This window comes from Acipenser ruthenus, chromosome 10 (genome assembly GCF_902713425.1).
Source record: "Acipenser ruthenus chromosome 10, fAciRut3.2 maternal haplotype, whole genome shotgun sequence".
NCBI lineage: Eukaryota > Metazoa > Chordata > Actinopteri > Acipenseriformes > Acipenseridae > Acipenser > Acipenser ruthenus.
Genome location: NC_081198.1, coordinates 41,245,035 through 41,269,900, shown reverse-complemented (window position 1 = coordinate 41,269,900; position 24,866 = coordinate 41,245,035). Strand labels below are relative to the sequence as shown.

At 35.2% G+C, this 24,866-nt stretch overlaps 1 protein-coding gene across 4 annotated transcripts in view; it reads left to right on the top strand.

The window, feature by feature from the left end:
• LOC117409527 (glutamate decarboxylase 1) overlaps positions 1 to 24,143 on the top strand; it is a 44,535-nt gene extending 20,392 nt beyond the window's left edge. The window contains exons 1-17 of one of the 4 annotated variants that reach the window (XM_034015718.3): positions 4,543 to 4,791; positions 5,978 to 6,144; positions 8,461 to 8,523; positions 11,464 to 11,619; positions 12,413 to 12,655; positions 14,413 to 14,503; positions 16,873 to 16,985; positions 17,362 to 17,477; positions 17,631 to 17,710; positions 17,861 to 17,915; positions 18,058 to 18,174; positions 18,660 to 18,724; positions 18,812 to 18,890; positions 19,396 to 19,545; positions 19,864 to 19,971; positions 20,737 to 20,826; positions 21,092 to 24,143. In XM_034015718.3, coding sequence (XP_033871609.1) covers positions 6,069 to 6,144; positions 8,461 to 8,523; positions 11,464 to 11,619; positions 12,413 to 12,655; positions 14,413 to 14,503; positions 16,873 to 16,985; positions 17,362 to 17,477; positions 17,631 to 17,710; positions 17,861 to 17,915; positions 18,058 to 18,174; positions 18,660 to 18,724; positions 18,812 to 18,890; positions 19,396 to 19,545; positions 19,864 to 19,971; positions 20,737 to 20,826; positions 21,092 to 21,265 — 1,776 coding nt within the window. In that variant the 5' untranslated portion in view covers positions 4,543 to 4,791; positions 5,978 to 6,068 and the 3' untranslated portion in view covers positions 21,266 to 24,143. Of the gene's footprint in view, positions 1 to 4,542; positions 4,792 to 5,555; positions 5,667 to 5,977; positions 6,145 to 8,460; positions 8,524 to 11,463; positions 11,620 to 12,412; positions 12,656 to 14,412; positions 14,504 to 16,872; positions 16,986 to 17,361; positions 17,478 to 17,630; positions 17,711 to 17,860; positions 17,916 to 18,057; positions 18,175 to 18,659; positions 18,725 to 18,811; positions 18,891 to 19,395; positions 19,546 to 19,863; positions 19,972 to 20,736; positions 20,827 to 21,091 lie in introns of those variants that run through there. The other 3 variants (XM_034015737.3, XM_059032267.1, XM_034015746.3) reach the window with 3 other exon arrangements.
• The last annotated feature ends 723 nt before the right edge of the window (positions 24,144 to 24,866 follow it).

Here is a 24,866-nt window from a genome sequence, read left to right as displayed (position 1 = left end):
GGTGTGGGGAATTTGTTGGTGGATCAACATACCTGATAATTGTAATATTAAGGTTGCTACTGCGGCATGCAAGGTTGTGCGAGCTGAAAGCTTACTGGGATGAAGGTTTAGTTATCTTTAACCGACTAATTAGGTGCTAGCTTGTTGTTACATTAAAATGTAGAAAGCAGCTAGCCTGCAACTGTAAATATTTATAAATATGAATATATCAATGGATACACTTTCAAATACAGTTTGTCCACTTTTAGCAACTTTGTAACATATTTGTTTGCAGTATAAAAGGACAAATCCACGATTAAAAAAAAAAAGTCTGTTCTCGCATATCGAATTCTTGTACATCACCAGCTCAGTTGGCTACTCTGGATAAGTTGGCAAATGTGATATTATTTATCAATGTGTTTATTAGCGCTATTATATGTTTATTAAATATAATATAATTAAATACACAACTTCATACATATTTTCAAAAGACTTGGCGTCTCTGAATCTACAATTACACTGACAATAGTGTCTCCGTACAAGACAAACTTCCAAAGTGGGAGTGGCCATTTTGGTTTTGCTGCAGTTCACCGACTCTCAACCCCGGTGAATCGGCTGCTTCAGCGGTGACGCACCGGTGAATTTAACAACGGTTTGGTGAATCCGCTTTACTCCAGTGCATGCTGCGGTGAATTTAACAACACACCCATACTTTGATAAATGCACAATTTAGAAGGGACAGAAGACATGTCACGTAAAAAAAAAAAAAGGTTTTATGCAAATTCCCACGAGATTTCCATATTTTTAAATGAAATATTTGTTTGCATTCGATTATTATTATTATTTATTTTATTTTTAAAAATGTTGTCTCAGTGTTACTAAAAGCCTGATAATTGAATATATCGGAACCGTGAATATATATTTACACAAAGTAGTGTCTATGATGTTTATGTCAAATGCAGTTAGAATATTTTGCACGTGTGTAACAACCATTAATGTAATAACTACCCAATTAATGTAATAATACTCTATAACGTACACATTTTTTATGTAATAAAATGCCTATAATGTAATAATCACTGAGTAATGTAATAACTTAACCAACAATGTAATAACATTTTCTGCCCTATAATGTAATTCTTTTTTACGCATAATGTAATAACTCGGCTTGCCTGATAATGTAATAACCTGCCAACCAGAAATGTAATAACTGCCATGCCACCATTGCAAACCTGCCCCGATGAGTCATCCATGATCTCCAAGCATTTGACCATGTAAATCTGTTGATCTGAGACTGCTATATGCCTTCCTTATGTAGGCATATGGGCAAAACTACAAAAAAGTACAAATCCTCTGATGGTGGAAAACGTGTGAAATTTGGCGTTTATCGAGATTTGAAATGGAGCTCTTCACATATATATATATATATATATATATATATATATATATATATATATATATATATATATATATATATATATATCTTTTGTAGCAATCTTGGGTTCCCGCAGGCAGGCGCATTACACAGGGCGAGGCAATCCACACACAGGCGGAGGGCGGGTGCAAAAACTATCGCACTAAAGCATAGCGCCAATACCACTGTATAAAAGAGCCGGCTCCGTTGCAAGGAGCGTATATCGGGCTTATGTCTCTGTGTCTGATGACGTCACCTACCAGCCCTGCTGCTGCCTTACCCCGTGCACGCTACACTCTCCCCTGCCAGCCTCAAGTCCGCCCCGGACTTGCTAACCAGGCTACAGTCCGACGAGTGCGTACTGGGGTACCTGTGTCCACTTCTGACACCAATGTAGCGATCTTGGGTTCCTGCAGGCAGGCGCATCACACAGGGTGAGGCAATCCACACACAGGCGGAGGGCGGGTGTGAAAACTCTCACACTAAAGCATAGCACCGATACCACTGTACAAAAGAGCCAACTCCGTTGCAAGGAGCGTATATCGGGCTTATGTCTCTGTGTGTGATTACATCACATACCAGCCCTGCTGCTGCCTTCCCCTGTGCACGCTACAATATATATATATAAAATTTCAAATACACATTGGCAATCACATTAATTAATTGTTTTTTCACCCATATATCCCCCTACCAATCATACAAATCTAAAAATGGGAGTTTACTTCTTCCTCATTACAATACGTATTTACACAAATGATTGTTGGATGGTTAACGTTCACCTTATTTCTTAGTTGATTAATTTGGGAGCTACTGACAGTGTGTCTTACCTTCTGGGAATTGACCCTGTCATGTGATGAGGTTTAAGGTCTAATCGATCTATCACTGAAGGCACACATAATATTACAGCTCCCCTAGTGGTTGCGGTTGTCTTATTCAGCAAATACCTCAATAGATTTCCAGGCAAGAGTAAAAATAAGTTATTGACAACCATTTGCAAAGTATGAAAAAAGATACACCTTTCATGTGGCATTTCCTAATTTACCAATATATACTAGGAACCCATCCCTGTGAATTAATGCTATTATTTTTTTTTTCTTCAGCTATATTGTAAACTGACATTTTTCATGATGGTTTATTATATATGCATGTACTCAATAACCATTCTATATAATGGACAGAAAAACATATCTGACCATGTATGCCAATATCTTGTTTTTGTTAGTTACAAAAGACTTGATTTTTCTTCCACCATCAGAGGATTTGTACCTTTTTGTAGTTTTGCCCATATGCCTACATAAGGAAGGCATATAGCAGTCACAGATCAACAGATTTACATGGGCAAATGGAGATCACGGATGACTCAACAGGGCAGGTTTGCAATGGTGGCATGGCAGTTATTACATTATTGGTTGGCAGGTTATTACATTATCAGGCAAGCCGAGTTATTACATTATGCATAAAATATTACATTATAGGGCAGAAATGTGGATTACATTATCGGTTAGTTATTACATTAATGGTTGTTACCCACGTGACATTTTGTAAGACAAAAATATCTGAATTCACAGACAAGTAAATATGAATATAATGCTAGCCATAGGTTGCATGTGCCCAAAATAATCAATCGAGTAAAATCTGAAGCTTTGCAGCCCATGCAGGTTAAGGGAGCTGTCCAAAGTTCTGAAGCTGTGTCCTCGATCAACAGTGCCCCTCCAATGACAGTGTTGCTAATGAAAATAGCGCCTGCAGAAAGTACATGTACATTATCTACAAATATCAGTTTTTTTGTTATGGCACGAGTAACACGTATTGTATATGCAATGATAATTAATAAAGGATATCCATATATGTCTCAACTTTCTCTTCCCATTTACCTGGCTTTCAACATGTGTTTCACAGAAGGGTCGTTTATTTCCCGGCTGTGGTACGATATCTGTTAGAATGCTGTGGACAATCACACTTGAATGACGTAGAAGCCCTATATATAAATGGTTTGGGGTGTTTCGATTGTCTGTTTTTTCTTTCGCGGGACATTCTGCGTTTACCAGTGGGCGTGTGCCTTCGTGTGATTTCGCGTGTCTAATAATAAAATGTATTCCATGTCCATTGTACTTGTCTCCAGAAATGTGTATTGCATTTTTTTTTGCGTCACACGACCAGAAAAAAGTAACAATTGAACAAAATTAAATGTGATGTACACATGGATTACTATAAATTTTCTCTATAGTATAACTAACATGTAGTTATGATTGTATTTTGTAGCCAAGGGCATTATTATTATTATTATTATTATTATTATTATTATTATTATTCCCTTCAAACCATGCAATATTTGTCCGTCCTATTTGATGCACGGATAATATTATTCTAAAATCTATATAAAGCGTGTTTACTTTGTGTCAGGAAGTCGAACACTGTTTTTACTGAGAAAATCAGTTCAACGGAACGTGTCTTATATAAATCTTTACTGCCACCCTGTGGTCACTTCACGGTTAACGGCTCCTATTGTCCAATTTTTTTTACTATTTGATAGGAACCACACCAAAAAAAAAATGTCAAGGAAGGCGCTTATATATATATATATATATATATATATATATATATATATATATATATATATATATATATATATATATATATATATATATATATATATATGAGATAGTTAACGAGAGAATGTCGTTTAATCAATCCCGATCCATGTATCTACCTGTAGATGCATAATGCATTCATATATATATATATATATATATATATATATATATATATATATATATATATATATATATATATATATACTAGATTGACTTTTTAAGCAAATTGGTAATAAGAATATACCTCCTTTTGCACCATGCAGAGCTCATGTATTTTGTGTTATATTTGGTTTGCAGTAAGTTTTAAATCGTCTTCTTGGGGTCCATAAAACGGTCACCCTCCTTCTCTCCACATATGGAGTGTGTTGGGTACGTACTCTGTTACTCACAGGGTCAAACTTCCAAAGCCCATCTTCGTCCTCGGGATTCATAATCGAGGTACAAAGCCCCAAGGCATACAAAACACCTGCAAAAAATCACGTCAGCAAAGAAAAGGGACTCTGCTTTTAATGCTTTCTGCAGACAAAGCGGGTCTAGTCGACATTGGAAGAGCCCCATCCAGCGCCAGAGGAGGTGTTGGTGTGACTCATGCGTGCGTATTAACGGATAAAACAGCAAATCAAACGTACTTCAACAAAAAAAGGTCATGGTGAATGGAATTTTTGCAGTCTATTGATATTCAGACGTCGTTTTCCTTGGAGTGTTATAAACGCCCTTATCTGTGCATGTCTATAAGGTAGTAATTCGGTTGTTTTTGTGGTAGTTTCTTGGACTCCGCTACCTGTGTACATACACGACGAAACGGTAAGATACAGATGCTGTGCCTCTGTAAATATATGTTGCCGAGGCATCATTGTCTATGTTTTAACTTTCACAAAACTGGTTAATGGTGATTGTGCATGCTTTTAATTAAAAGCTCCTGTGAGTGATGTCAGTAAAACATGTATGAAAGAATATATGTCCCTTGAATTAGATTCATTAAATTGACACAACTTTAGGGTTAAGTGTAATTACAGACTGTACAGTTTGTCACTATTTTTAGCTTCCATTAATGGAATGGAATGGAAGGCAAGCCGTTTTTTCAACAGAATACCTTTCAATGGATTTGAAAAATTCTTAAACTTGTATATTTCTTCTCTCACCATTACTTTTTGTGCGAGGAATTTATATTTTATTATAAAATTGCGATTATTTACGAATTTTCCACGTAATTAGTAAATCAATACAGTACTTAGTCAACAATGTACTTACATAATTTATAGAGATACGCAATTTATTCGCCGTTTGCTTTTTTGTAATATAACACATCATGTGAAATATGAAATGAAGGTCTGCATTTGTGTCTATAATTTAGCTGTATACCAATTTACTTTAATGCAAATATTTGAAATACTCATTCTAGTTTCTCCCTTATATCAGGGTACAGTTATTCAAAGTTTGAAATATTTGAACTCATTTAAAATGTGTTTTGTAAATTGGTGAAATGTGATACAAGACACCATTATGGCAATCACTGCCCACTGGTATAATTACGAGACACTTCAAGGTCTGCTACACCAGTCGAACTCTCGAACAGGATGTCTAGCAGTCAAAACAAAACCAATAGGAATGAATGCACCTTGTTTTTTCCAATAAGCTAACTAGCCGATATCGTGCAGAAACAGAAATTAATTAGCTATGTATGGTCCATTCACTTGTTTTAAAATGTGCTCGTAATTTATGATTGTTTGTTAATATCGGTGGCGTATTTATCCCTGGCTAAAATAAACACCATCGTTTGCTGCCACTATAAAAATGACCTTATACAATGTAATGTTAATGTTAGTTTGTGGTTAATTATATGTATAACAACACCATAACTTCTTGCTTTCCAATGCTAAGATTAAATGCGTTTCCCAAACCGGGGTAAATCAGATTAATACAGAATTCAAATGTAACCCTTTTTGGTGAGTTTTCAAGGTTTGTAATATATCTTTTCATTTCCTTGCAGTAAACTTTACTTTCCATTTTGGTGAAATAAGAGGAGTTTCGTAGAAGGTGACAACAGCGATAGGAGTGAGGACATTTGTATCTCAGAACTGATGGCAGCGTCTGATCCTTCCTCCTCTGGCGTCGGTCCGGATCCCAACTCGACTAATTTACGACCCCCATCCACAAGTAGGTGTATCAGATAAAAATATATTTCACTTGTGTTATTTACACTTTGCCTAGTGCTATTAATCCTGATCTAAAAATAAAAAGAGCAAACTTCAAAATTCCTCTTATCTAACAAATCACGACAGTAAAAAGCATAGCGGATCTACAGCACCCATTTAACGAGAACATTGTTTTTTTCTTAGCAGTACATTTAAGTAGGCTATACAGTATATGCTTTCCTTACTATGACGTGATGATTCGACTATAGCAACCGCGCTGTCAGTATAATACACACAAGCCACAATGAAGATATTTTACCTCAAATTAGCCTTATTTTATATCCTGTTACATTTTAGATGAGGTTTGTTCACTGTTAATAAAAACCCGGTAATGGTGTTTAGTTTATGAATTTGATCTCCCTAATATGAGCGTTCAGGTTTTGTGTATGTGTGTTATTTAAAGAGCTGCATTATTTGAGCTATTGGAAACCAGGAAATAAAAACGAATTCCGTTAATTTATGAAGCGCTTTTGCATTTAATAGTGTTCTTCGCTTGCTGTCCTAAAACGTTTGATTGAGTGGTTCAAGGTGTAATTAAGTGAAAAGTGGCGCTAATTGTCTCAGCACAGAATTGCCCATAATGGGCCTGGGTTTGCGCTAAGTTATCGGAGTGTCAGTGGTAGGATAGGACAGTGGATAGATATAAACGGCTTGCTGTTCTGCCTCAACAATTTTCACAGTCAGCTACAGAAAAAAGGGTTCGATAATATAATTACTCACAGAGTGCCATCAATCTAAGAAAAGATAATAAATCGCCAAACCAACTGAATTATATCCCTCAAAGGTATATAGTGGAAAACCAGGTGATAATATAAAATGAGTGGTTCGTATTTTATTTTTTTTTCTGGTTCGATGGACTTTTTCAAATGCTATTATGATTATTTTTCTCATTATTATTAAGTGTGGTGGCGGTATTTTATATTCGTGTATCTCAGTCCTTGCTGCCATTATCTTGCTGTCATGCCTTATCTCTCTCACTGGCCTGAGGCTGGTTGAGGTGTCGGAGCTTCTCTACAAAACTGTCAGCAAAGCCTTTTTCTGGAGACTGTCTCAAATACTAACATCAATAAACACAAAGAAAACCAGACATCGCACCACGGATCATCACCCATGACGGGGGAAAAAAAAAAACTTTCTCAGATAAAACAAAACCCATAGTTTTATTTTAAGATTTAAGTAGATTTTCATCGCTGGGAAATGATCTGTCAGTTTTCCTTTAAAAAAAAGTCATTCCTATTTTTCTAGACAAACATTAGGCCTATATTTTACATTGTCTCTTAAAAAGCAAGGTGCATGACAAAAGTTACACTCAGCGTGTAATCATGCAGAAAATATCGCTCTTTTAGTAATAATACTGGAAGTTGTTTTAAAAAACTTGCCATGTCATATAAATGATGTACTGGTGGTGTATAAAAAATATATTCATCCATATTTTGTAAGTTTAGCCTATCTATTGAAATCCAGATTTGAAGTGCTAAATATCTAGGCTTCACGGCAACCGTTCCTAAAGGTTGCTATACACATTACCGTTGTGCCTCTTTGTGCTAAGGTATACCATATAACATGTTCGTTATACTAATATACAAAATAACATATAACTCACAATTCCGTGTGTAATAACGAGATATTTCCAAAGTACCTCAATATGTTAATGTTATGTATTTCACAAATATGCTATGCATTGTTTTGTAGCTGGCTTAAAAAAATGAAAGCCGTTCTGGTCTGGCCAATGACTGTTAAAGGCTTTTGCAGTGCCTGGAGAGTTGAGTGCACGAAAAGGCAATATCCTTATGTTAACACACCACATAACCGGCATTGAACAACCACCGTATAGGAAGAGAATGTGAAACGCATTATTGTGTTTTTGACTCAACCTAATCTCAGGCTGGCCAAAGGCTAGTCACGCAAGTCCGATGTAGTCAAATGCTATTTTTCACCCAATTAATTCTTGAACTCTTCCCCAACCCCATTTCATGGCAGTTTATTTTAAACTGTCACTTTGCCGGATCTGTGCCAACATTTATTAGACACTCTAGTCCCAGCTGGCTTGTATTGATGGTCTGATGAGTTCGGGATATTTAATATATATAAGGTATATAAGGTAAGGTACTGACACAAAAACAAAACAAACAGACTTCAATACTTTGAAAATATTTAAATACCACCTTATTTTAATATAATAGACACACATTTGTGTATTTGTTTATTTATGGCTATAACAAAAACGTGCAAGTGTATAATTAGGCTATTCAATAGTTTGTAAAACGTTTTGTTTTAGCTTATGACGCATGGTGTGGAGTTGCTCATGGATGCACAAGAAAACTTGGAATGAAGATCTGTGGTAAGTTTGCGTGTACCTTATATTTAAACTACAGTATCCATTCCACAGAAATCTTCATCTGAATGATGCCGAGTTGTTTTAAACGTCAGAATCTATTCATCAATCTGAAAAATGCTGAAAACTGCCATATATAACCTTTTCATTTACAGTATGGGAGACCATTCGTGCTATAGGGCTATTAGGTTAAGTTTGACACCAATTCAAGGGACGCTCTGCGTTTAAATTCTAGTCAGTACAAGCCTTGTAATAATGTGTTGACTGTGACATAACGCTGCTCCATGTAAACAAAAAAATAAATTATAAAGATAACAGAAAAGTGTGGGTTTGTGCATGAAATGATTTCTAGAACATGAAACATTCGGGAAATGATTTATCCTGTCACTCCTGTAACCTGGTGTGTGTGTGTGTGTGTGTGTGTGTGTGTGTGTGTGTGTTTTGGTTTGTGTGACGTGATACAGTACTCAAAGCAAAATGCGTTGAATTCTGCGTGAAAGTGAAAGAGCTATGTCTACGCGGTATATAGAGCATTATTTTCTTGTACAAGACGATTCCGCACATTTTTGTGAATGTGCGAAATGGGTAATTGGTTATGCGAATAAAACTGACTACCTGGATAATTACTATAACGCAGTGCCTGCCCTAGAATCAGAGGCAAAGTTTGGCATCAACAATTTTTTTTTTTTTTTTTTTTTTTAATATATATAACAGTTTCCAGGATTTGCTTGGTAGATCAAAATAGACATCGAGAAGTAATGCACTATACAGTTAAGGAAGCTGCGCCATCTGTTGGTGAGGAAGGTTAATTTCCACCAAATGAGGAATTTCAAAAGTAGCTTTGCGAATCACGGGTGTTTAATACTGTCTATACACGTGTTATGTCATTTCAGGTGAACACGTATTCTATATATATATATATATATATATATATATATATATATATATATATATATATATATATATATATATATATATATAGATAGATAGATAGATAGATAGATAGATAGATAGATAGATAGATAGATAGATAGATAGATAGATAGAAATCTATAGCTAAATAGATACACACACAAACAAACAAATCACATTTAGAGCAATACAAATATAATACTAAACAACCATCAAGTTCATACAATAAATAAACCCAAATGTGTGGGTGGGTTTGTGGGTGTGTGTAGCAATATAAACCAGGTTTGTTATAACAATTTAGACAGTAGGCCTACAGTTATACACATGTGTTTTTAATTACGACATTTTATGCTGTGTAAACAAAGTGAGGAAATACATGTGTTATAGTAATTTTAAATGCAAGCATTTTATAGTTTGCTTGAAGGAAAGGACTGCCAGGGAAACACTAAACCTGTGACACAGAAATAGTTTAATTTACTACTGCAATAACAATCCCACATATCTATTAATCGTTTTCAGCTAAGGGTTCAACAGCCGTGTGGGAGCTTAACAGAAAAATCCATAGTGTTAGCAGGAATAAAATAATGCTGTGTGCTATATCATGGATTTGCAGCCTCAAATTCATCAACCCTTATCGGGTCAGAAACGCTTCCCTCTACGGAAAAAAAGATTAACGAGAAAGTTATTAAATAGCAATTCGTCAGGGTCCTGTTTTTGCGAGATAAGATTGGCTGGCCGTGCACAGACACTGCAGACAATGGCAAGGGGAAAAGCGAATGCTATCTGAGGAGGATTTAGTGTCCTGTGTTTTAATTGTTATATGCAGCTATTGATCGCAATGTGCCGATTAATAGGAAAACAACATTTAACCACTAAAAAATACAACAATACATGCATTTTTAAAAAAAACAAAAAAACAATGTGCAACATATAATTGTATTAAGAAACTATTTAGTGTATTGGCTATATGCTAATTTCTATTTTTTTATTATTATTATATAAATCTCAAAGAAAGAAAAACGAATAACTGAAAATGTACATTATTTGCAGCTGACAGTATTTCGGTTTTTGGGTAAGAAATGATACAAACGACTGTCGTCGGTTGAATCTTTAAAGTACACGGCACAAATGTAATGGACCATTCTGTTACTGCTCTCTGTGGGGTCCAGAGAGATGTGGCTTCAGTTGTGTAAATCCCTTACTTTGGTTTTCTTCCCGGAATAGATACAGTAACTCATGGTTGCTTCACCTCTTTGTTCCCGTATTCGGAGCAGATGACGTAGGCTACTGTGTTAAAAAGATACCGTGGATTTAAAACTGATGCAGTATTTAAAATGTGTAATATTAAATCATTTTAATATAGAAATGACTCAAAAATGAAACGCAGTTTATTGCCCTTACAGAACCCTTTATTAATACACGTAGAAATGATTGTAATAGATAAAAAAAAAACAACGATAAAAATAATTTTATCAGCAAGCTGAATATTTTGTGTTCACTAAGTTATCCATGAAGTCCTCTCTCATCAAAGATGCCTTTACTATCCCCCTGTATTCCAGCACAGTGCCAGATTTAAAAATGGTTAAATATGGACAGTTTTAAACGGCATTCAGTAATGCGCTTTCGCTGTTGTGATATTAGCGCTAGATACAATGAAATGTCTCACAGTGCAATCATACATCATTGTCCGCTTCACTCAGTCTATAAATTCTGCCTGGAGGCTTAAATTGCATTGACTCATTCCAAAGTCATTTCTAAAGGCTGCTTACTGGAATAGAATCTGTCCGAGGGTACCACTGCACGTGACAAATATTTGTTTTTGCATGGCTGGTGCTGATGTCACTGGGCACAACCTCCTACAGGCAAGTAGCCCCCATAAATACACTTTCCATGGACAACATAGGAAAAACTCAAAACAAAACAAGTTACCAAAAGTAAAGGGAGTGTTTTTTTTTTCTTCTTCCTATTAACAAAACAGAATGTTGGGCAGTGGTAACAGGCCGCCTCTTACTTCTACCCCGTGCAACAATATAGGTTTCTTGCAAAAGAACAACAGTCTCGATGACAAGAGCCGCATCGTCAGCTCCCTGAAGGAACGTCAGTCTTCTAATCTACTGGGTTGTGAAAACAGCGAGCGGGAATGCAGGTTCCGGCGCACCGAGACCGACTTCTCCAATTTATTCGCAAGAGGTAACTTTCTGGTTATAAATAAATATAAGGATTTGTTTAATATGAATACATGAAAAAGCAACAGTTGAACTACTGTTGCACAAATATGTTCTAGGCAATACATCACTTACATATCCTAATGTATACTTCATTGCAGGAGTTTTGAGGGGTAATGGGTGTATTTCTTGTTATTATTTACTTGAGTTCTTCCAAATCTTTATTAATGAAATTGTAGAACAGTACAGCTGTAGGCTATTAATGATCACTTTACTTTTGTAATTTGTGTTTTGCCCACCTTGACATTTTGTTGATGGGGTATACTTAATAATATGTTTAATGCACTCCAAGACCTTGGAACAAAAGATGAACACATATGATATTTTATGTAATATTTATTGCTATGGAATTTCTAAAGGAATACAGTTTCCTTTTCACCCCACAATATCGTATTATTGTTGAGCAGCATTAGTCAATATTAGCTGAAAAAAAAGGATTGGGAATTATTAAAAAATAAAAAATATATATATAGGCCTATCTTAAGCAGTTTGTTTTAGTTGTTACATTTTAAGATATCTTATCGAAATATTTATGTTTATAAAACGGATTACACTGTGTTAAATTAACGAAGTGTGTTCGATTAAGGAAAATAGTGCGTTTTGTTTTAGATCTCTAAGAACAACACATATAACAAATAGGTTATTTTTTATACAAAGAGCGTTGTCCCAATTACATAAAATTGATTAGAAACAACGGGAAAGGATGTGCAACAAATGAATGTCTGCAAAACTTTTAACACATACTGCTTGTTAACCAGATTTATTACCAGCCAAAAATGGAGAGGAGCAGACTATGCAGTTCCTGCTGGAGGTGGTTGACATTCTCTTGAATTATGTCAAGAAAACCTTCGACAGGTCCACCAAAGTGCTGGATTTTCATCACCCCCATCAGCTCTTGGAAGGGATGGAAGGCTTTAATCTGGAACTCTCTGACCAGCCAGAGTCTCTGGAACAGATCCTAGTAGACTGCAGAGACAGTTTGAAATATGGAGTGAGGACAGGTAAAAGACCTTTTGAGCACAGTCACTTAGTTACCTGACAAATGGATAGCGGCGTTAATAACTGCACCCTTCATTATTAATCAGTTTTATAATCTCTATTAGGTTATAAATATGATTTATTTGCAATCGTTCTGTACATATACTTCAACAGATTCTATCTATCTATCTATCTATCTATCTATCTATCTATCTATCTATCTATCTATCTGTCTATCTAAGATGTATCAACATTATGTGTACAGTATGAAATTATTTATTGTGGTTATTCTAGTGTAAAGAAACTGATCAAACGTTTGGAGGGATTAAAAGTGTGCAGGTGTTCGTTATGGCTACGTAGATATTAACTATCAACCCAATTCTCTGCATGCTAAACAGGTATATACCTGTTACTTCATGTTCTCGTGGATTTATATGTTCATTTAGCGCTGAAAAGTTTACATTTTGAGACCGGGAATCTCTGTTGTCTGATCAATAGGCGTTTTCTTTTTCTTTCACTAAATACTCCATTGAGCCTGAAACAAATCTATACTATTTAATTAGCACCTTTATAGAAGATATGTTTTTATCAGGGAGGTAGTAAACACATTTAACAGCATTTTAATGATTACTACTGATAGAAACAGGCAGCGACACCCAAGTAATTCAGAAATTCCTTAGATTGCAATTAACCCAAAGCATTCAAGCGTTTGGACTCACGTCGTTTCTTTTGCCAGGGCTTCTCGTTTTAATCCTTTGTTGAAAATTCACATATTGCCTCATTTAAAGGCATTGTTATTGCACCTATCTATGTAGATTTTTGGCCATTTTAGTTAAGAATACCTCTTCATATTTGCCAAGTAACATCATACTGCAAAATTAGTTTTAAATGACTGATTTTTTTTTTCTTTCTCTCAAGCAGTACAGTTCTCTTGATAACTTTGATGGCTATAGCTGTTTATTGCACCCTTGGTAATGCTACTGACAGCTATTTTTCTTCCACAGTATTTAACTAGAGTCTGGCCTCTGGGAATCGAGATATAGATTTATGAACTGTGTAAAACAGCAGACAGGGTGCAGAAATGAAACACAGCAGAGACCAAGCGGTATGAAGCACTAGATTCTTCTTTTGGTTCACAACGACCAAACAATATGAAGTAAAAATGCAATCATCTATGAATAATATATTAATAGCCTATTATATATATATATATATATATATATATATATATATATATATATATATATATATATATATATATATATATATATATATATATATATATATAACAGTTTACTGCAGTAGGCTTTTCTGAGATGCTATTGGTAGCTGTCCTTGGTCCTGAAATGCAAAACGCTGTGTCGTGTGGGTCATTTCAATACAAAATGACACTTTCCTTTCAAACCATTTAAAGACATTCAGTATCTGTGAAAAAATGTGTATTTTGCAAACAAACAATAACCCTGACAAGATTCAAACTGTTAAACAATCCTGTAACCATTTATGTTTTACAATTTGTGTTTTATAATGATACAATTGTTCTCGGTGTGTTATAGTGTTGTAAATAAATACATCATTCATTTTAAAGTAGCTAAGCAAATATAATAGTTTTAAAATGTTGCAGTTGAACTGTTCACTCTTCGTGGGTCATGTAATAGTTCAATGTATATAGCCGGCTGTAGGGTCTGGTGTTAAAAGCATGGGGGCCCAGGTTTCCTAGATCAGACTGTAAAGCTACAGAAAGGAGCCTGTGTTGGTAAATCTCTTTATTTCTCTTTAGGCCACCCTAGGTTTTTCAACCAGCTTTCCAGTGGATTGGACATTATTGGTTTGGCTGGAGAATGGCTCACCTCAACAGCCAACACTAATATGTAAGTTAAAAAACATGTTTTTCATTTCATGCAGAACCCTGAGATAAAACTTACATTTTTCAATATGTTCAGTATGTTTCACAGGTCACCTGGCTTTTTAAAAACTCAATGTTAACAAAGATTTATCGTGGTTCCTTTTACATTATGTACCCTTTTAAGGAGCTAAATGGAGATGGAAAATAAAAGGATCTTTTGTAGTGCAGTACTGTAGGAGATTCTTAAGTGGTATAATTACAGTGCCCCCTACTGTGAAGACAAACAGTCAGAAAAAAATCTGCTTTATCAAAACCTGTCCACAGGGAATTGTCAGATTTCAAGAGAATTTATACTTAGATTTTTTAGGAATTGAAAGGAATTGCTAACCCCCTACAGGCAAGTTAAATTGAATATTGATCTACATTTTGCCACTACATGGAGTTTGTGTGATTTCATGTGTTTTCTTTTTCTTTTATGGTATATATTATATTAAGCACCTTGAAATAACTTTGGACTCTGAGCCTTTTTGTTTGGGCCATTATTAGCTGTAAACCAAATCAAGAAAAGTAATTGCATATTGGTTTTTGTGTTAAAAATATGAGCAGAATAAGACTGAATACTAATATGGAATACGTGCAGAAGTTGTCCTAGATACAGGTTTACGGTCCATTGACTTTGTCTGATTGTTAGCTGGTATTAACAGACTGCCAGATGTGACCATCCAGGGACTAAATTTGCTCCCCCAAGGCTATGCAAGAACTGGTCAGAACATATCAAACCATGTTGGGTCTTCATGTCATCCTTTTAGCTTTTAGTTCCCAGGCATTGATTGACTTTATCGTCATATAAAATGTGCTTGTTGATAAGCCCCAATTGGAAATTTAAAGGTGCATAAAGAACAATACTTCAAGGACATTAAGTATGTAAAAACATAACATGTCATGCTGGGTAAATTTCAAATAGTTTTCTCCCATTTTGAGCCACTACACAAGGAAGGTTAAGATCCGTGTCTTTCCTTAATCTGCATAAAGCCGGAGAGTTCCACATTTTATTTTCCATTTAACTATATAGGCAAGCAGACCTCATTGACTACATTTTGTTTAAATTCTCCAATGTAAGATTTAATTGTAAATCGTTCTGTACTTTGAAAACCACCAAACCATTCAATGAGCCAAAAAAGACAGTTTCCTGTTATTACTTATAACAGTGAGCGGTTATAGATAATATATCCAGTACTGTTCTAGCTCAACAGGCAAATCCTTGTAACATCACATTTGAAATCATATGAGGAACTATATGTACTGCATAACTGATATGTTTTAACAGATGTTTTAGAATAAGGCCAGGTTTTTTTTTTTTTCATACCGCCTGCAAAATAACTAGATGTAGTAGGAAAATAAAACACAAACCTATGATCTCGCAGGGAGCTATGTCACAATATCAAAATCTTTTTTAAAAAAAAAAAACATAATTTCCTTCATTTTATATTGTGCTTTCGCTTTTCTACGCATTAGCTTGGTTCTTTGTTAATCTGCAGGTAAAATGTTACAAATGAAAAAGATGATGCACCAGACAGCCCTGTGCATCACGGCTGCAGTCGATGTATTTAAAGGCTGACTGCTCGCTTGTCATTTGTAATGACTAATCAGAGAATCATTATTTATAATTACTCCTGACACTTATTGACTGGCACCTAATGTTCAAATAAAATTGTCCTTGGGGGGAGGTTATCACCAGGATAATTTCACATGAATAATTGCATTTAGATTTTTGTGACATTGTTCAATAATCTTAATTATTTTTGCTGGTCAGCTGCAGCATGTGTGTCTGCAGGACTAGTTATCAGTCTGCAGTGTAACAGTTATGGTCTTCCTGTTGACCAACTAGTCTTGTAAAATTCCAGTCCTGATCCATTAGTCTGAGAAGCAGTCTGTGCAGGAAAGACATGAAACAAAACAAACAGCCCGCAGCAGGAGGTCTGTTAGTTACATGACAGTGAAAGATACATGTGGTAATATAAATCTATTGAATCGTTTCTTTGTGTCGTTGGATACATAGGACGCTTCATATAACAATCAAGTGGAAAATTATACTTTTTCTATAAATTAATGCAAATATGATTTGGTAAATAATAGTGGAATAGAAAAACATTACAATGTCAAGTACGATATAAAGGAATATTTGACACTGTGTGACTATTTCCCACTGAATTTCAGGTTGACTTGGTTTTGAATACAGATAGTTCTTCCCATTGTAATGTCTGTGTCTGTTTCAGTGTGTTCCCAGGGATAGTTTGTACATACAACTTAAGATGTGTCTTATGACTGAAATAAACACATCTGTCGTTTGTTGTCTCTGGATAAGTTATAACAGGTAGCTCTTTGCTTTCCCAGGTTTACCTATGAGATTGCTCCAGTGTTTGTCCTTATGGAGCAGCTCACCCTGAAGAAAATGAGGGAGATGATTGGTTGGCCAGGTGGAGATGGGGATGGTATATTTTCACCTGGTGAGTAGTTAATGGCCTCAATTACATATGGTGATGTCAGATGTCAATATAAGGGTGATTTAAGGCGCCATTGCTGATTGATGTTTTTAATTTACAGATTCTTGTTTCAAGATATTTACATTCTAATGACAGATCAAACAGATATTTGTTTACTTAAAAAAAAAATTAAGGACAAAGTTTGGAATTACAGGTTTACAATGCTGTTGTCTAACTTAAAACAGTATCATATAAGGGAAACTCATTTTGAACCATTGGACGATGCTGCGTTAAATGGCTTGGTTTGTTTGGGATGGTATTTATTATTGAGTTACTCTGTTTTGTATTTCTGGAGGCACACATTGTTTGTAAAATCTCCTGATTGATAATCTCTTCACAGGTGGAGCCATATCCAACATGTACAGTGTCATGGCTGCTCGGTACAAGTATTTCCCTGAAGTCAAAACCAAAGGCATGGCTGCTGCCCCCAAACTGCTCCTCTTTACATCAGAACACGTGGGTCCCTTTGTTTTACTTATCCCTTGCATTGAATTTAAGGGACCCCTTTAAAAAAAAAGACTTTGGCCTTAATCAATTGTCCCAAAGTATCATGCAATCCTTTGAAATTATTTTGTGTTATTTTTTATTTATTTTTTTTTTTTATTGCAGAGCCACTATTCTATAAAGAAAGCTGGTGCTGCCCTTGGGTTCGGAACAGAAAATGTTATTTTGCTGAAAAGCGATGAAAGGTATGATGTTTAAAAAGCAATCACATGGTTGTCCTTTTAACCTGTATAAAACATAATTACTCTGCATATTAAGCTAATTGCTGCTTATCTGAGGTGTGAAATATATCTTTCACGTTTGTTTGACACCTGTGGCCGTCCATTTTATTACAGGGGGAGAGTTATACCAGCTGATTTGGAAGCCAAGATTCTTGACGCTAAGCAAAAGGTGAGCAAATACATCAACGATAAACACAATCGCATTATTGTTACTAAGCCTTGTGACTTCATATTGAGTTATAGCTCTTCAAACTGTTGGGATAGCTAATTCTGTGGAATGAATACAAACTATGATTTATATTTATTTCTAGGGACATGTTCCAATGTTTGTGAATGCCACAGCTGGCACCACAGTATACGGTGCTTTCGACCCCATCCAGGAGATTGCAGTCATCTGTGAAAAGTACAACCTGTGGCTCCACGTAGATGTAAGTGAACTTTATCAAACTGTCTATTACACTTTATAACAGCAATACTATGAGAGAACAGCTAGCACCTGCAGCCGGTGAGAATTCCTCTATTGCTGACAGTATTTACTTCATGTAACAGTAATCATAAATGAATATACAAACCTGCCTTTAACACTTTCAACACTGCAGACCTGTAAAGAGGCCTAGAAACATGACGCCACTCAAAATGGCAGAACACTACACCTAGTGGAGTCTAGTAACAAATATGTCTACTCTGCACAACAGAGCAGTTAATGGCCCTATATCACATTTGTATGACTTCTATAAAAGATACTAACATTTTTTAAATTATAGTATAGCTGTCATTTGCAAAGATACTGAAAGAGTTAATAATGTACCTATATTGTATGCATGTTAAAATCAACCATACTTGGTCTATTGGCTGATTAACAGTAATGCCCATTAAAACCCATGTATTCCATTGTGCTTTCTCCCTCAAACAGGCTGCATGGGGAGGTGGATTACTAATGTCCAGGAAGCATCGCCATAAGCTGAATGGCATTGAAAGGTATTGAAAAGCTTGGCTTTTGATAATGATTGTAGAGAATGTGTAGCCTATGGCCTGTTTTTCCAAACGTACTATTTGTTGTTATAGGGCCAACTCTGTGACCTGGAATCCACACAAAATGATGGGAGTTTTGTTACAGTGTTCAGCCATTCTTGTCAGAGAAAAGGTGGGCTCTGGATTTTTGAAATCTAATAATATATAACCTCTGTGCCATGTTGTTGGAGCTCATTCATTTTCAAGTTCCTTGAAACTCAAACTGAAAAAAAAAAAAAGTAATCCCAGCTATGACATACATCTGCCCACTGGGTGTCACTGTTGTTTTATAATTTCAGCTGAAAAGTACTACTGCAGTGTCTGTCTGTCTGCTTGCCTTTTGATCTAGAATATACATTTGTCACATTTTAAAGTTAACAATTTATTGTAACCACGGTTTTTTCAGAATGTTATTTTTCACTCAATACAATAAAATGACAAGGTACCAAGGATTACCTTTGACCATTATTGTTTTTAATACTTCCAAAATCATAACAATGACCAAATGCCACTGATTGTCTTACCACACATAAAATCACGAAACCATGATGGAGCATGACCTCTTAGTAAAAGTTTGTTTTTTTCTATTGTCAATCAGAAGTGTTTATCATTGTACTGATGCAGTGTCTTGTCTGCAGGGTATTCTCCAAGGCTGCAATCAGATGTGTGCCGGATACCTCTTCCAGCAGGACAAGCAGTATGACATATCCTATGACACCGGAGATAAGGCAATACAGTGTGGCCGTCATGTGGACATCTTTAAATTCTGGCTCATGTGGAAAGCAAAGGTAAATATATGCTGCAAACTGCTTGTTAATATTTCTAAACATGATTAACAAAGCTATGGTTGAATTGCAATGTTTTGGTTAATGTCTTTATCCGTGTAATGTGTATTTCCAGTATTAAAATAGACCAGGGGTAGGCAACTTCAGCATTTCTAGTCAAGATCTTTGTTCCAGCCATGTTCTTAATTGTTAATTTGAATCAATTAAATTCTTGACCATGTCTTAAAGTGCATACTCAATGAAATATAACTAATGAAGAAGTAATGTGCCATGTATATGACATTTTTCTGCAATATAATGTCTTTATTTTTTGTTTTAAAGGGCACAATAGGATTTGAGCAACAGATTAACAAGTGCTTGGAGCTCTCCGAGTACCTCTACACTAAAATAAAGAACAGGGATGGGTACCAAATGGTCTTCGATGGAGAGGCAAGTCATCATTGGCTGGCTGATCCCCCGTTTCTGTAAAATACATTATCTACATAAAGCGTGCAGTGCAGAGAGACGTGTGATGAATATAAAGCAGTTCCCATTATCTTGCATGCTTTAAGACTGAACCATTAATAACAGCGGTAGGTGGCTCTGTGGATTAGCAATGAGATATGAAGCCTTCCACCTCTAGGTCGCCCATTTGATTTCACCCCTTGCATCAGTAGTGATTGATGTGCTGGCAGACTGCAATGATTTCTGGTTGTCTCAGCCCTGGTCCTAGCTGACACAAACTGATATCGCCAATCCTTATCAAAGGTGGCACTTAGATTCTCACTTCAAGCAACCCTCGGTGTGGGGCCAGCGATGGAGAGGGCATGGCCCCTGAACTATTTTTCACTAGTTTTCAGGCACATTACACAGGCATTGCCAGTTAGGTCACAATGCCTCCACTGATACTCTACCTCCTTGAGAAACTAAGGATTCAACTACCAGTGCTTTAGCTGGCACCTGACATCTTCTCCTAACACATTCTAATAGGCTGATATGCTTAGGAATATCTGTAAACATACAGTACAGTAAATACCAGCTGTGGCAGAGTTACCAAAAATATAAGCAGGTCAAAAATAAATAAATACATAAAATAAAACAATTTATGTTGGTGATTTTAATAAATTAACTATAACATTTAGCAAGCTCTGATATAATGATATTGTATAATTCTGTGTCTGTGATTAACAACCTTTCTGGTGTTTTTTTCTACAGCCTCAGCACACAAACGTTTGTTTCTGGTACATTCCACTAAGCCTCAGGGGTATGCCTGATTGTGAAGAGAGAAGGGAAAGGTTGCATAAGGTAGGAAGCAATGCCATTGTTTTTAATATCATAATAACATTTAAATTCAAAAAAGGTAACCCGATATTTAATTCGAGTCTGGGGTGTTTTTTAGTAGGGGGTTTTCCAAAGGTACCACATACACTTTTGAACCCCACAGTAAAACAAATAAAACATTTGAGGTATTTATAAAGTACCTTAAATATGCTGTTAATGTTTCCACTATGCTTTCCAGTGTGCTGCTGAACAGTGCAAAGGCTTATTCTTCATGTTGTTTCCTGCACAGGTTGCTCCGAAAATCAAGGCATGTATGATGGAGACAGGTACAACTATGGTAGGATACCAGCCTCAAGGAAATAAAGTCAATTTCTTCAGAATGATCGTCTCAAATCCAGCTGCCACAAAGTCAGACATTGACTTCCTCATTGACGAAATCGAGAGACTGGGGCACGATTTGTAAAAAACCAGAGCCCTCACTCGCGAGTCATCAGAGTCTCGGTCGAAGGCACATTTCTAACCAGTTTTGACATGACCAGTTCTAAACAGACCTACAGTGAGGTTTCAGGTTCCTGTTGCATCTCGCGCTTTTAAAACCTGTCTGTAGGTCTTTTTAGGGAAAAGGCAAGCTGTAACTGTAATATCCAGAAGTGTTATGTCAATATGTATTCAAGTTTGTTCTGTCTTTTAGCAGTGACTATACCGTATTAGAATTAACGACTGTATTTAAGAATTCTTTTAAGGTTTAAAAGTATCCATCCTGTACTTGACTATATGAATAATCCTCAGCATGTGTGCCACATTGAGAGAGTGCTAGGGTTCCTGAACTGTTGAGTGCTGTGGACAGTGCGTGCCGTGAACCAACCCTAGAGGTGAGGTATAGCGCAAACATTATACCTATTTAAATAAACATAATTTCTCTTTAACTCTATTATACTTAATATTGGTGCTCTTGCTATAAATGTAACTACAGCGCCTGAAGCACTACCTTATATCTTAGCTGTACTGCCGCTTTGGTGTGAGTAAAGGGGATCACTGTAACACAGTCATTGTCAGAGGTATAATATTGCTGTTTTTAGAGATAATGATTTTGTGTAGATTGTGTATATTGCCTTTGTGACAAAATAATATATGTAATAGTTTTACAGTAAGAGATGTTTAAGAAAAAATATATATATAGGTATATAATGAAATATGTCCTTATTTATATTCAGAAATGACTAGTGTTAAAGAGTTGTCTAGTATTTTCTTCCATTTGTAATTTATCTTTATTTATATAACACTATATGATCAAAGTGAGTTTTCAATAATGTTTTTAGTGTATTTGTGAGCCAAAGAAATTGACATTTGCTAATATATTTATTCAGTTGCTCTTAAAATGTCACATCTGTGGATATTACAGCTTTTAAATTATCACAATGTCTGTAAAAATCAAATATAATTATACAACACCCTAGCCCTTAGTCAAATATGTATCTTCTATAACTGGGATATCTCACTGAGTATCGATCGCATTGTATTAATGTTCCTTTGTCAAACTGTGTAAGTGTCACTTGAACAAGATCCCAGATATTTACCATTAACAACTATTAGCAAGACTACTTTATATGGTAAGAAACTCAATCTGACAGATGGAATCTGCCCAGAAAACTATACAAATATATTGAAAATTATTTTTCTTTAATAAGATTTACTATTTAAAATGTAACATGTGGAGGATGGGATCTGCAGATGCTAAACCTAAGCATACTTTGCAAAAACGCTGTAGTCTTTACAGCTATAATAAAACAAATATATTTAAAACACTACTTTCTTTTAATTGTTCATGCTAAAACTGCATTAAACAAAATTAAGTATGTCTGGCATCACTATTGTATATTTCTATGTTGATGTGTGGTGGGAAATTAGTTTCATTCTCAAGACTCGTAGAATCCACAACGCATTTTCTCCGTTATATTTTACAGCTGTACTGCCGTTATTAGCAATAATGTTGAAATTGCTAACAGATGTAGTCCCATGAATTATTTAATCAGTTACAGCTACAGAAGATGCTGCATTTGTACTATAATTCATAAAAGCTGTCACAATAATAAAAAAAAAGATAAGGATGTTCCGTGGGTTATACTAGAAATATATCATTTAGTTAATTGGTTTTTAAGAGTTGTGACAAAATTCCTGTTTTAATTTCAAATCCACAGAACAAGTCAAACATGTGTTTTGTAAAAAAAAGAAAAAAAGAAAAAATCATATTTTTTAAATAATCAATGTAATTTCTAAAGTCACTTATTTACATCTTAAATATCTATTTATCAAGCGATTGATATTAATAAGGTACACACTCTTATCAATAACTACATGTATTGCTGACAATATACTATGGAAGAATGTATTTAATAAGAAAAATTAATCTGATTTTCTTTTAGTTTGTGCTGTGAGTAACTTCTTATTCTCCCAAGTAAATGCTCACCTCTTGCTATGCCTAAATGTCCACAGACTTCAGATTTCTCAATGGCTCAGTTAGCGTTAATTGCCTATCTATGTAAACAGAAATTTCAGCAGTAATAAAAGGTGATGTATTTAATATGTTCGACACATGTCGAGTGCACAGAAAATGTTAGTTAGAACCCAGTAATTCAGTATATAAACTTAACCCATAATGTGAACCTTACACACTGCAGTGGTAGTGCTGAACAAATATGGGGGTTTGGATTTATCATGAACTTATTTATCATTATCATGAAATCTTTTAGATAGGAGTCTGTGCTGGAAAATACCTTTTTTGGTAGTTTGGCAATTGAGTACATATTGAATTTTTTGTTTTCACATGAAGAATACACTAGACATCAAGCTTTAATCCAAAAGAAGAAAATAAAAACTAGATTGCAAAGAGTTTAAAAAATCTTATTTATACCACAGTGGAACAATGGTAGTCATGTCTCACCCCCTCCCCATCCGTCATCCCTTCTGACCAGCTATCAGACAGAAACAACTTCCAGCTGTCTACTTTGCACCATCTGAAAAGACTTCTACAGGCCTGACTGCTGATCGCCTGACTGGTTGTATTCTTACAGTGATCGTGACATTATGACATCACTAATGTTCGCTTTGCCTTGGCAAAGCATTGTAACTGCTTGTGTTCTTTGTGAGTGCTTTGTTTAAGGTAAGGTGTTGACTATGAATGCAATTAGTGAGTTGAAATGGGTTAATGGTGATAATATTGTCTGAGCTAAATTACATTGTGCATAATTATGCAGCTAAATTTGGAAGCAGGTGTTTTAGCCTGTGAAAATAATTGCATGGTAATGAAAATAAAGAGGCCAGATTGCCATTGTGTACCTGAACCAGCTTTGCTAAAAATGATTCTTCGTGTCTTCTGTCCTGTTAAAGACCCAGCAACTCCTCTAAGGTAAATGAATATGAAGAGCTCTGTATTTATCTAGATCGCCCCATTCATTTACACTGTGAGCAAACTGTTTAAACGAGCTGCTAGTCAGCTTTCACCAGTATCTTTAGAATAATAAACAACAGCTACAAAAACATGCTATTCTAGAGTGCAGGAATTTGAAAAAGCACAATTGATTCAGTAACATTTATATATATATATATATATATATATATATATATATATATATATATATATATATATATATATATATATATATATATATATACTGTATGTGTCATGTTAGTAATATTGTTTTAGTAAATATACCTTCATGCTATTCACAAATGCAAAGGGCAGATTGATTTGAAATGGAAGTCGATGTTATTTTGGCTGAACGACTGTCATGCTTTTGGTAGCTTAATTTGAATACACTAAACAACTCCGTTAAAAAATGTATCATCGCATTAACATCAGCGAAGTAGAGAATCTTTTTTTTTTATGTAAGCTACATACTTTGACATTGTGTGGCGTTTCAATAAAATGATCACATTAATATTACATACGAGTCACATTTTCAGATACAATTAAATTATTTTTTGTTAAACCAGGATGAAAACCGATTGAGATCTGTGCACAATTATAACTCTTAAGCCATTCCCATATATATATATATAACTAA